This window comes from Bos grunniens, chromosome 14, assembly GCF_055505025.1.
Source record: "Bos grunniens cultivar Pamir isolate PY7600 chromosome 14, Bosgru_T2T1.0, whole genome shotgun sequence".
In the NCBI taxonomy this organism is placed as follows: Eukaryota; Metazoa; Chordata; class Mammalia; order Artiodactyla; family Bovidae; genus Bos; species Bos grunniens.
In genome coordinates this window covers 79,235,707-79,248,285 of record NC_141178.1, presented here as the reverse complement: position 1 = coordinate 79,248,285, position 12,579 = coordinate 79,235,707, and the positions used below count along the sequence as shown (strand labels likewise).

Below are 12,579 nucleotides of genomic sequence, written 5' to 3'. Positions count from 1 at the left end.
TATTCACAGGAAATTCTCCTGTCCCCCACCCATGGGTGGGATTCTCAGCACAGCTTCTCTCCCTAACCCAGCCCTTTCATTCCAGGAAAAGGGTTGTCTTTTCTTTTGTTCACATGCCAGGCCTGCAGAGTACAGAGGGGCTACGAGATTTCTGAACCTTCTTGAGTTGGCCCTTGAGCTTGAAGAGTGACTGCCCCGTTTTCCCTCCGCAGGGCCAGAAGGGAACCAAAGGAGAAAACGGCAGCCCAGGGCTCCCGGGCTTCCTGGGTCCCCGGGGGCCTCAGGTGAGCAGGGACCCTGTCAGGGTCTCCTTGGCGGGACCCTTGATTGCTGTTGCTCGAGACGACTCGGGCCAAAGTGTCTGTTTTAAAGGCACTCGTGTTGCGTGCAACATGCTGATGCAGCCGTGCAGCTAACGGATACTTGTTTTGTGTTGTAGGGGGAGCCAGGCGAGAAAGGAGTCCCAGGCAAGGAGGTGAGTGCCGCAGCCCTGTTCCCCTGGGGCCTGTTCCTGCGGGAGACGCGGGGCCGCGTCATCAGCGGGTGGCGCGTGCTGTCGGCTGGTGGTGTGCTGCGTGCTCTGCCGCGTGGTGTCTGCAGGTGGCCCTCGGCGTAGCAGGGCGCCCGCACTTGCTTCTGCATTCTGCCATCACTGTCCTGAGATCCTAGTGCCTTCTTTTTATTTTATTTTTTAATATTTGTTTATCTGGCTGACCTAGTCTTAGTTACAGCACATGGGGTCTTCGCTTCGTAGCTGCAGCATGTGGCATCCAGTTCCCTGACCAGGGATCAAACCCAAGACCCCAGCATTGGGAGCTCAGCGTCTTATCCACTAGACCCCCAGGGAGGTCCCCCTGGTGCTTAGTCAACAAAGGTCCGTGTTTTCACTCTGCGTGGGAGCCGGTCCCGGGGTCCCATCTTGATACATCTCTCACTTATCGGTCTGCACCCAGCCCATCAGCAAGTCCTGTTTATTAACAAGACGTGTCCGTTCGGACTCCCAAGTACCTCTCAGCTCTGTCCAGCTGTCTCCATCTCTCCCACTAAGAGACCTGCCTGAGACCATCGTCATCTCTCCCCTGGGCATTTGCAGGGACCTCCTAACTGACTTCTCATGTCCAGCCTTGCCCCCCATGGTCCTTCCCCACCCAGCAGCATGATGTCAGTTTCCAGCTCAAGCCTCAGCTCTGTCCTCCCCTGGCTCCGTCAGCAGAGATGCTCCGGCCCTGGTCAGGATGAGCAGGGGCAGGGGTGGGAAGGGGTGGGGGAGACAGGTAAGGGCTTTAGGAAAAGACCGCTCGGCACATGTGAAGCATTGGGGAGAAAATGTGGCATGTTTCAGGAACTGCCAGGCGAAGGTGATGGGTACATAAGAGAGGGGGTTATGACCAGGCAAGAGCGGGACTCTTGGAGGACCCCCTGTCCTCCGCAGGCAGCAAGGACTAAGAAGGACAGAGATGCCCCTGGTGAAGTGACTGCTCTCCTTTGCTTTCATTGCAGGGGGCACCTGGGAAGCCAGGAGAGCCAGGACTCAGAGGAGAAAGGGTGAGTGGGACACGTGGTCACGTGCAGGCGACCTTCCTGGGGGCAAGGGGCCTGTGTCCAGGGCTTTGGGAAGCTGCCCACCCAGGGGAGCAGCTTGTGGGGGCTTTCCTGTTCTCTTTCCCCCCGCAACAGTCATGAGCCCACAGCAGGAGGTTTTTCCTGTTGTTGGGGTTTTGTTGTGGTTTTCATGGTTGTTATTTTAAGGAGTAAAATCATTGCAATTACACATTCAGAGGCAAGCATGCCCAGACTTTGACAAATCTCCCTGTCTCCTCCCCGTGCGCGGAAGCCTGTGCATGACATGCTTGGAGCCCAAAGTGCCAGTTTGCCAAGAACCAGCTCTGTCCCTGGAGGTGACAAGGGAACAGATTTTCCCATAATGAATCGTCTTGGCGCTGTGCTCAGAAAGCTTTTCTTTACATTGCATTCCTCAAAAAAAAAAACAAGAAACAGGGTAAAAAATCAATTCTGTTTTGGAAGAAACACTGGTGGGGGGAGGGGGCGTTCTCTCACCCATAACAACCGCTGTTCCCTCCAGAGAAATTAAACAGTCCTCCATGTGGCTGGCCATCACAGGGTCCCACTGCTGCCCAACACGGAAGGCACTGCCATCCCATACCCGCCCTGGGTTTTTTTCCGTGGTCCCACAGAGTTTATCTCTGCTTTCCTTGCAAGTTGGACGGGTGTGGACTGGTTTCCTCTGCAGACCAGAGAGAAATGGAAGCTGAGAGGTCGGGGATTCTCACCCCACCTGGATCTCTCGCCCTCCTCCTTCCCAGCGACTGTGATTCTCGTGGTTATTGGCCCCTGAGGATGGACCCAGGGGCTGGGGCTGTGGCTGTGAAGACAGTGAGGGTCCTGCCAGCCAGGAGCTGGCCGGAGCTGCCACATGCTGGAGTTTTGGTTGGGAGCCGGGGAATTCAGACCATGAACCTTCTCTAATACTTAATCAATAGAAGCTTCTCTAATACCCAGTCAATAAAGGAAGTTGCCTCCCCCCATTAAGTGGTTTCCTGGAAGGTTGCCAGACAGCGGTCAGGCTCCTCACGCCTTCCGCTCTGGAACATTTGAAATATGGGACAGGTCCTCTCACCGCAGAGGGATGTAGAGATGTGGAATAAATAGGAAACGCTGTACCACAGGCCTTGGCACTGAGATGCATGAAAGGGACCCTCCCAGACCCCCACACTGGAGACCACCCACAGATGACAACGCCCCCATAAAACCCATCACGTGGGAGAAATTTAGGAGACCCTCCTCAAATCTGGCTGCATTCATTTTTTAACTCACTCTTCTTACTGTTTCTGTTGAAAAGTGATACAGTTAAACAATATAAATTGAAAAAAAACAAGTGAATGCAGTGGAGACTAGGTGCCCATCCAGCATGCTTTTCTTGGGTCTGTCTCTGTACACTTGCTTGTATCTTTCTGGAACCCATGTGCTCAGAACCAGGTGGGTGTGCACGTGTAAATATGCATATACCTTTTATGTAAACCCCCCGAAACCTATCAGACTTTTTCCACCACTCTTTACGCTTTTCCATATAAGCATGTATATGGCAGATGGTTTCATCACTGCGCTGGCCTTCTCTGCTGGGAGGAGATGAGACTGGGATCTGAAAGTCCACACCTCATCCCCGGCAGACCTGCGTGACATAGGGGCACAGCTTTGTCCGTCTGGGCCCCGAGTCCTGTCTTCACCAGTGCAGCGTCATGGGCCTTGCAAGACTGAGGTCTCCTCTCCCACACTGAGGACCCGGGCCCGGGGGTCCCTCCTGCAGCCTGGGGCATGTCCGGCCTGGGGGTGCCTTCTAACCTTTGCTCACTGACGCTCTTCTTGCCTCCTCTAGGGAGATCCTGGCATCAAAGGTGACAAAGGCCCTCCCGGTGGAAAGGGCCAGCCAGGCGACCCCGGGACCCCAGGCCACAAGGGTCACACAGGCCTCATGGGCCCCCAGGGGCCACCTGGGGAGAGTGGGCCGGCCGGTCCCCCAGGGCCTCCGGGCCAGCCAGGATTTCCAGGGCTAAGGGTAAGCGTGCGGGCGATGCCTCAAACTTGGGGCTCCTTAGGGTCTCAGGGGAAGCCAGAGAGGTGTGTGGGCTCCAGAGGGGCAAGATTGCAGGTACTGGTGACCTGTGTGAGCCAGGGCTGACCCCTACTTGTCCTCTCTGAGCCTGCCCTCCCGTCCCTCCCAAAAGGGACGAGGATGCCTCTCTCCCGACAGGCTGGCTGTGATGGTTAAGTGAAATGACACACATGGCTTACGAAGGGCTTGGGGATAGAGTCCCTCTGTCCCCGTGGTTCAGGCTTCACTCCGGGCGGTGATGCTGTTTGCCCAGGACCCTGTGCAACAGGCAGTCGAGAAGATGCAGAGGCTCCCAGTGACCCGAGCTTCCCCATGGGGACGGCTCCTTCCCCGTCCATCTGACACCCGGCTCTAGTCTCCCTCCTGTCTGCTGTCTGGGGTGCTTGGTCTTCCCTCTGGGTCTAGCTTTTCCCAAGTGCAAAAGGAAAGGCTTGTTGAGAGCAGTTTGTTTTTTCTCTGAACACAGTGTTTCTTGTGGCCAAGCTCTTAACGTGACACAGTCTTGCAACACAGGGACACGCTGGCTGTAGTGTGTCAGGGAGGGCTTGGTGGGCTGGTCCCTGGGGGCTGGTTGCAGGTCCATGTGATCTCCCCACCCCCGCTCTGCAGCCTGCGTGGTCCTCGGGGGCCCCTCCTGTGGCCCAGAGCACAGGCCCGGGTCCCGTGCCCCGCCTGTTCTGAGGCTCTGGCCCTGTTCCTGCGGGGCTCTGCGGTCAGCCTGGGTTTCACCCCCCTGGAGAGGCCGGGCAGCCAGGTCCTGTCCTTCAGCCAAATGTGGGTGCTGGCGGACTCAGTGGGCTTCCAGAGCACCCCCACCCACCGAGTCTTTGCCGCGTGTCCTGCTGCTCTGGGTAGTAATGGGAATTCTGGGAGTAAGATAAAAGGTCATTGGCCAGAAAGGAAAAAAGGGAAATAAGACTGTAAGCCCAATGCTGGGGCTGCAGCAATGAGCACAGTAAACACCCCAACCCTTGGGAGTGGACACCTCCCTGAAGGGCTCTGACGACCAGGGAGGAGCCCGACATGGCATGAGGTCTGCTCTCACGGATCACTCTAAGAGCTGCATGTAGCAGTGGGGGCCTGGAGGCAGGGCTCTGCTCCGCTGACCGCTCATCTCATCGTTTGTGTGAGCAGACACCCTGTGGGGCCAGCGGGGCAGGCCAGACACCAGAGCCACCACGTGGCCAGTGGGAGGAAGGCAAGCCTGAGGTAGCGCGGGGGCAGCCTGCGAGCTGGCCCTGCAGGTGGGGGGACTTCAGCCCGGAGAGGCTCAGAGTCAGGCCTCCAGGGTCCAGGGCTGGGGAGGGGGTTTGTGCAGGAAGGAGAGGGAGCAGGGGCTTCAGGGAGAAAGGCATCCAGGTCACCATGCAAGACACAATGATGCTGCCTGCGTGGCAGGGGGTGGGGAGATGGTTCTAGGTGTTAAAGGGATTGGACTAGGGAGCTGTGGTCTGCGTGGCTGTGGCCGTCTTGGTTTCCTGAGCACTCTGGGTCTTGGGAGGCAGGTGGTCCTAGGAAGGTGAGTAATTCCACCTTCCCTCCCTCTTCCCAGGGCGAGTCTCCATCCATGGACATCCTGCGGCGGCTCATCCAAGAGGAACTGGAGAAACAGCTGGAAAGTGAGTCGCTGGCTTTTTCACAGCATCGGGTCCTAGATGCTCTGTAAGCCTGGGCGGTAGTCCGTTCACTTCTCCTTCGGGACCTCTGCAGCCTGGCTTGGTAAAGGCAGCCTCAGGGCGGCTCCTGCAGAAGTCAGCACAGAGGCTCACCTTGTAGGCTCCCTCCAGCCTCTTCTGACACAGATTCCGCTCCAAGGTGCTCTTTGGGGATGCTTGAGCTATGGCTGCTTGATTACCTCCAGGAAGGGGAGCTCACCACCTACAGAACCAGCCTTGCCATGAGCACTTATCTGTGCATTCAGTTGTTTATCTAATCAACAAGGAGCTCTGGCAGGCCTGCAATGGCTCTTGTAGAACTCACAGCCCAGAACAGGAGACAGAGACACAGGCAAGATGACTTCGGTATAGTAAGAAAATGCCTGTGATTTAATGTGACACAGAGGACACAGAGGAGGACAGGGGAAGAAACTAAGATTTCAGAGACGGTGGGGAGCAGGTGAGGGAAGGCTTCCTGGAGGAGGGGCCGTGGGAGCTGACACCAAGGACCAGACTCCAGACCTTAGACACAGCATGTGCAGAGACCCTAATGGGAGCTGGAACACACTGTGCTTTCAAGGAACTAGAATCCTTGTAATTCTCCTGTGTAGGATTCTTTGTGAAATCCCAGTCTTGCATGGGCCCCATACAGAGCAGGTGCTCAGGAAGTGAGGGGTGGGGAGGTAATAGTCATAGCACCAGTATGTAGGGCCAGCTCCACGTCAGGTGGAGTTCTCAGAACCCACACGTGTTTACTGACATAAGGAAGCCTCTGTGAGCTCTTGAGCCATGGATGAGGGTTAAATCAGAGACGCTAAGTAACCTGCCCGAGGCTGCAGAGCTGGTGAGTGTCTAACCAGGCAGCCAGGCTGCAGAGTCCAGGCTCTTAGCCACTGCATCCTCTCCCATCTCATCTCCGCCTGCCCTCTGTGTTGGAAACTGTTAGGAGAAGAAAGTCGCAGACCACTCTGGGCTAGGGAAGATCAGAAACCCACCACCATTACCAGGCAGGGGTGGGCAAAGGGGAAGGGCACATTAATTCACACGGTCAGGTCTCAGACAGTGAAATATTCCTCCTGGCACATTCGAGACTCTGCACTGGGTCTGTGGATGCAGCACAGAACACAATGACTGTCTCACTGCCCTCGTGGGGTATCCAGGCGAGTGAGTGTGGTCCGTCTTCCCTGCCCAGGAGAACCAGAGACCGTTCCCTGGAGAGGACAGCACAGAGCTGGGCTGGTGGTAAGGAGGGTGAAGAAAGGAAGGATCCCAGAGGCTGGAATGGTGACTCCCCCTGGGCGGGGCAGTCCTGAGGTCTCCCGTGTGTGAGCATCCCCATCTACAGCCTTTCTTCTGGATGTTAGATTTATCGGGCACACGAGGAGTTTCCAGCCCCTGGGCAGAGACGAGTCCTGTTTTGAATGAGTTCAGACGGAGCATCTGCTGAGCTGAGTCCTTTCTTCTAAACAGTCTTGGGAGGAGGAAGCATCAGAAGCATCTGCTCCACGTTCAAGATGACAGCGTCCGGGCTGTGAGCCGAACAGCTGTGTGCCCCGGTCTCCGGCGCATGCCCCTCCCGCTTCCTCATGTGGGAGGGTGGGGAAGGGGCTACTCGGGAGCCCCCCCGCCAGGCTGTCAGAAACCCGATTCTGCTTCGGTTTTACCACTGAGACCCAGGAGGGCGTCAGGACTGTCTCTCTGGGCTGGTCGCTCCCCATTGCCAGGTGAAGGGCATGGCCTGATCGTCTGGAAAACACAGGAAGAGCCCCTGGTGGCCCTGGGGTGGGCTGTGTATGCCCTGTGCAGTAGGAAGGCATGGAGGCCAGCGGCTGGACCTCTGGATTTGGAATCAGCCTGTGATCTTTAACATTTCACACACCTAAGAATCATTAATGACATTGCGTCCAGCCCTTCATTTATAGATGAGGAATTCCACACTTAGGAGAAGTCCCTAAGTTGCTCTGTGTAAGCCACTGAAGTCTCACCCTCCCCCACTGGCCTCAGTTTCCCCAGCCTGAGAGTTGCAACAGTTCCTGCTGCTGCTGTCATTGCCGCCTCGAGGGGAGCAGCGACATCCACGCACCACTTGGATCTCGTGCCGGGGGCTGTCATGATGCCTCGTCTCATTGGTTCCATCTTCCCACCAGCCCAGTGGGGTCGGACTTATTTCATTGCCCCCGTTTTGCAGAAAAGGCAGCAAAGGCTAAGAGAGGTCAGGTGGCTTGCCCAGGGCCATGCCGCTGGCAGTGGTGGCACTGGGACCCCAGCCTAGCTGCCTGGCTCCGGAGCAGCATCCACATGGACATGCGCCCTGCGGCGCACTCTTGGTGTGTCTCTCTCGCTGCTATTTCCCAGCTCTTACTGCCTCGAGCTTTGCAGTGCGCTGCTGGCCCATCTTCGGTCCTTTATCCCTCCTTCATGAAACATCTCTCTGTTTTTCTTACTCCACAGCCAGACTCGCCTACCTCCTGGCCCAGATGCCCTCTGCACACACGAAGGCCTCTCAAGGCAGACCCGGACCCCCAGGGCCTCCTGGAAAAGATGGGCTTCCAGGTCGGGCAGGCCCCGTCGGGGAGCCAGGAAGGCCAGGGCAAGGGGGTCTGGAGGGACCCTCTGGCCCCATAGGTCCCAAAGGTGAGTGAGGAGCTGGGACGAGGTGCTTTGTAGAGAAGGAACCAGTGTGCACAGCACACGCTCCGTTGAATATGCAGGAGTCAGCCCGTTCCCCGCCCCCGCAGCCTGCTAACACCCTGCATGTTGACATCGTGTCGTTTCTTCATCTGCCTAAGAGGTTTTCAAACTTGACGTTTTTGCAAAATGATGCTTCTGCCCAGAGGAGCGAGTCTGTTTTCTCCTCCCATCCTGGTCGGTCTCTGTCTCCACTGCTCACGGTCCGGGGAGTACACAGGATGTCTTCTCTTTCCCCGTTCAAGAGGTCACTGAGGAATAAGACATTTAATCTCCAGGCAAACGGGCATCAGATGCCAGCTATACATGGGCTGGAGGAAGGAAATGGCACCCCACTCCAGTATTCTTGCCTGGAGAATCCCATGGACGGAGGAGCCTGGTGGGCTACAGTCCACGGGGTCACAAAGAGCTGGACACGACTGAGCGACTTCACTCACTTCACTTGTACATGGGCTTCCCTGGTGACTCAGACAGGAAAGAATCCGCCTGCAATGGAGGAGACCAGGGTTCGGTCCCTGGGTTGGGAAGATCCCCTGGAGAAGGGAATGGCAACCCACTCCAGTATTCTGGCCTGGAGAATTCCATGGATGGAGGAGCCTGGCGGGCAACAGTCCATGGGGTTGCAAAGACTCGGACATGACTGAGCGAGTAACACTTTTCCATGGGAATGAAGTGGTTTGAACTAAAACTGGACATGGCTGCCAGCTCTCCAGCTCTCAGGGACATACCTGATCTGGACGTGGCTGTGCTGGACACAGCGAGCCTGTCCTGCAAGGCACAGTGCCTGCTGCCGTCAACAGCGCCCCGTGCACAGAGGAAGGCATTGTCTTTGCTGGTGGACAGATGTGGAAGGGCGAGGAAGGACCTGGGCCCAAATTCAGCAGCCTGGCTGTTCACCCCTTCTGTCCAGCGAGGAATAAGCACGGGGGAGGGGAGAGGCGGTGCTGTCATCTCAGCTGCCACGTCTCCCTCCTTCAGTCTTCCATTCCTTAATTCTTTTTTTGGGCGGATGCCCCCTGGGATCTTAGTTTCCCAACCAGGGATTATTGAACCCACACCCTGGGCAGTGAAAGGGCAGAGTTCTAACGACTGGACTGCTAGGAAATTCCCCCTTAATTCTTCGTTCACTGAGAAGCATCATCTTGTAATGTTTCTGCTTCTCAACTTTTTTAACGTTTGCATCCAAGTCTGTCTTCTGTTGGTTCATGAAACAAAATTTACTAAATAAATGCCAATAAGAAAGCATAAAGCACAGAAAAGTCAGACTGTGACAGACGACTGACCGAGTTTAGTAACTGGAACAATAAATAAGAGTGGCCTAGAATCTCCCTGGACTGGCAGAATTTCGGTTTGGATTATAAAAGAAAACGTTATACACTACATACAGGAGATATTCTGGAGACAACATCTCAAAGAAAAGGAATGATGAAAAAAAAAAGCTGCGAGGCAGTTTAATCAAGTTTGTATAGTATTAACCCCAACTCCTCCCTGGTCTCAGATATCCTCCCGGGGAATGAACCCTCTTTCTTCTGAACATGTTAGAGTTTTAAATTCCTGTGATTATTAAGACTTATACCTGATTCTGCTTCATATTAGAATCTTCTTTGTGTCCTGTGTCATCTGTCTTAGAATTCATGCTTCTCAAGAGTAGGGCTGTGTCTTACGTATACTCAGGCTTGTTTATCACCCAGCTCCTCCTAGACAAAGGCTCAGAAGGAATGCTGTGAGAACACGGGGACGTGTAGGCATGTGCCAGTGGATGTGTGTGGACATATGTGTTTGTATAGGAGAGAGTGTGAACGTTTGGGTGTCTGTGTTTGATGTGTTTATGACATATGCATATTCGTATAATATATGTGTGAGTGTACATATGTGTGTGTATCATTGGTAATCACACTTGAGTGAATGTGTACATGTGCATATGTGTATTTGAGCAAATGTTTTCGAGGGGGTGTCTGTTTTGGTGTTCACATGGGCATATTTCTGAGTGCAAGTGTGTGCTCGAGTGCGAGTGTGCATGAATGAGTGTGTGAACAGGAGCGAGGCGTCTGACACAGTGCTGGCCTTGCCCCCAGCCCCGTGGTGGGCCCCCTCCCTCCGCCACCATTGTGAGTCTCCAGCATCAGAAGCGCGTGTTTTTCTCACCAGGTGAGCGAGGAGCCAAAGGTGACCCAGGGGCACCTGGAGTTGGCCTCCGAGGCGAGATGGGACCCCCCGGGATCCCAGGTAGGAGTGGCTGGGCTGCAGTCTGGGGTAGGCGAGGGGCCGGGCCCCAGGGTGTCGGATGCAAAGAGCAGCCATCTGGCTGCACCGTGTCCACGGGGACCATTCTCATCTCTCTAGGCAGGGCGCCCAGACCGTGGGATGTTTGCTCTGAGCCTGTGGCATCCTCAGCTCACTTCTGAATGAAAATAGTGGCATCAGGGCTTGTGTGTGCTCCGGAAGGAACTTGAACCACCGTCTCTTTCTTTTGCTCCTTGGTCCAGGTCAGCCCGGGGAACCTGGCTATGCTAAAGATGGGCTTCCCGGGAGTCCCGGGCCTCAAGGAGAGACAGGACCGGCTGGACACCCCGGCCCCCCAGGTCCCCCCGGCCCCCCGGGCCAGTGCGACCCCTCACAGTGTGCCTACTTCGCCAGCCTTGCTGCTGCTCGACCTGGTAACGTGAAGGGCCCCTAGAAGATGCCGGGATGCCAGGAGACGCTGGTGGATTTCTGAAACTTGAACGCACAGCCCGATGGGAAGCCAGAGGTCTTGAGACATTTCAGCCATGTGGTTTTTGTTTTCCTTTCTTTCTTTTATCATGTGTGTGTGTGGTTTTTTTTTTTTTTTGTCTTGTTTTTCTTAAGAGACCTCAACATTATTAAAACCAACAGATGCTGCCGGTCGGTCAGATTATAATATTATTATTGTTAATTATTATTATTGTTATTTCATATGGTAATGCTTTTCGAGTTTTTCCCCTCTGCTCTGAAGTTGGGGAAACCTGATTCGTGAGGCAGAGAACATTTCTCATTCTCCTGACGGCCCCCGATTGAAGTGTAGCTGCCAATTCTAAGGAAACTCTCGGTGCTATGAAACCCTGACCGGACACTTGCCAAACTTACCTCTTTCCTCAAAAGGAAACTTTAAGAAAATGAGGACAATGGGCTTCTATTCTTGGTTGTGCCCAGAGGTCGCCCAGGGAGAGATTAGCTGACAGCCGCTGCTTCCCAGGAGAAGTAAGTGAAGCAGAAAGAGAAGGAAGGTGCAGACACGAAGCGCAGCCTCTGCTCTGGATGGCGGGTGCACGCAGCAGCGGGCAGGTCCGTCCTCTGGGAGCGGCTCAGCGCCTCCAGGTCCCAAGCCTGCAGAAGGGAGACACTGCACACGGCTGGAGGCTGCTTCCTGGAATCTCGCAGCGTCTGCACCAAAAATGTGGGAGCTGACACAGAAAAAGATGCCCCTGTGTGTTCACTTGGCTTCTGAGCATGGATAGGCTCCTCCGTGGCCCCTGTGTTGGTTTCACTCACTTTCATTTTGAAATAAGAGGGTCCAGAGACCACTCCCGTGTGTCTGATGCCGGGCAGTTGGCCGGGGTGCTGGCCAGAGCTGGGAAGCATGTGTCTCCAGCTTCTGGCGTTGAGTGTATATTTGTGAATGACTCGCCCAGCTCAACAGGTGCTCAATAAATCCGAGTTTCCTTTTCTTTTGCTTTCTGTGATGGTCCTTCCTTATCACCAGCATCTTCCCCACGTGGACCCCTCGAGGCCAGGGAAGCATCATTTTTCCCCCGGGGAGCACGGACCAAGCCACTGTTCAGGCCATGTGCTCAGTGTGCACGTGTGTGAGCAAGAGTGTGTCACTCGGGCCTTCCCTGGATTCTGAGCCAGGGAAACTCCTATGGGGTGTGGACCCTGCAGCCTCAGGGGGACGGGCCTCCCCACATGCTCACAGCAGATGAGGGTGGGTGTGAAGGGTCCAGGCCTACAGCTCTGTCTGGGGGCAGCTTGGAGGCCAATTCCAGCCCCCTGGCCCAAGGACCACCATCGTGATGGGCGCCATCTTCCGTCATCACCTGTTACCACCCTGGGGCCGGTTCAGTGAGAGTGCATACCATGGTAGGAGTCATCCCGCGACCCCACCCTGACCTAACACTTGCACCCGGCCTCACACCCACACCCCCGCCCCACACCTGCAACCCTGACCTCACACCTGCAACCTTGGCCTCACACCTGCACCCAGCCTCACACCCAGATGCCCGGCCTCAACACCCGCACCCCCAGCCTCACACCCGAACCCTGGCCTCACACCCGTGGGGCAGCTCTGAGGGACCTTTGGCTTCGGATGAAGCCCCAGTGTGTGAGTGAGGGAAGAGGAAGTCACTTCCGTTAATTCTAAACTGAGATGGATAGAAACACCGGGTACTTGGAGGGTGGGACAGAAAGTTCCGGATTGTAGACACACCAGCAGAGTCAGGAGAACTTCCAACAGACCTTTGTTCCAATACCTGCTGTGCACAGGCAATGGGGCAGCTCCTGCTCCCACAAGCTATCACCTGGCAGCAGAGCAGAAACCATGGCGCGTGGCCCGAGGGGCCGGGACAAACCACAGTGGGCTCCCAGGTC

The 12,579-nt window shown here is 55.5% G+C and overlaps 1 protein-coding gene across 2 annotated transcripts in view; it reads left to right on the top strand.

Moving 5' to 3' along the window:
* COL22A1 (collagen type XXII alpha 1 chain) overlaps window positions 1-11,660 on the top strand; it is a 230,834-nt gene extending 219,174 nt beyond the window's left edge. The window contains exons 57-64 of one of the 2 annotated variants that reach the window (XR_015140361.1): window positions 213-284; window positions 440-475; window positions 1,501-1,545; window positions 3,395-3,574; window positions 5,184-5,250; window positions 7,742-7,920; window positions 10,123-10,200; window positions 10,461-11,660. Coding sequence is in view for 1 of the 2 variants with exons in the window: in XM_086335603.1 (XP_086191729.1) it covers window positions 213-284; window positions 440-475; window positions 1,501-1,545; window positions 3,395-3,574; window positions 5,184-5,250; window positions 7,738-7,920; window positions 10,123-10,200; window positions 10,461-10,651 (852 nt within the window). In the remaining variant the exon portion in view is untranslated. Of the gene's footprint in view, window positions 1-212; window positions 285-439; window positions 476-1,500; window positions 1,546-3,394; window positions 3,575-5,183; window positions 5,251-7,737; window positions 7,921-10,122; window positions 10,201-10,460 lie in introns of both variants that reach the window. The other variant, XM_086335603.1, reaches the window with a different exon arrangement.
* Window positions 11,661-12,579: the final 919 nt, after the last annotated feature.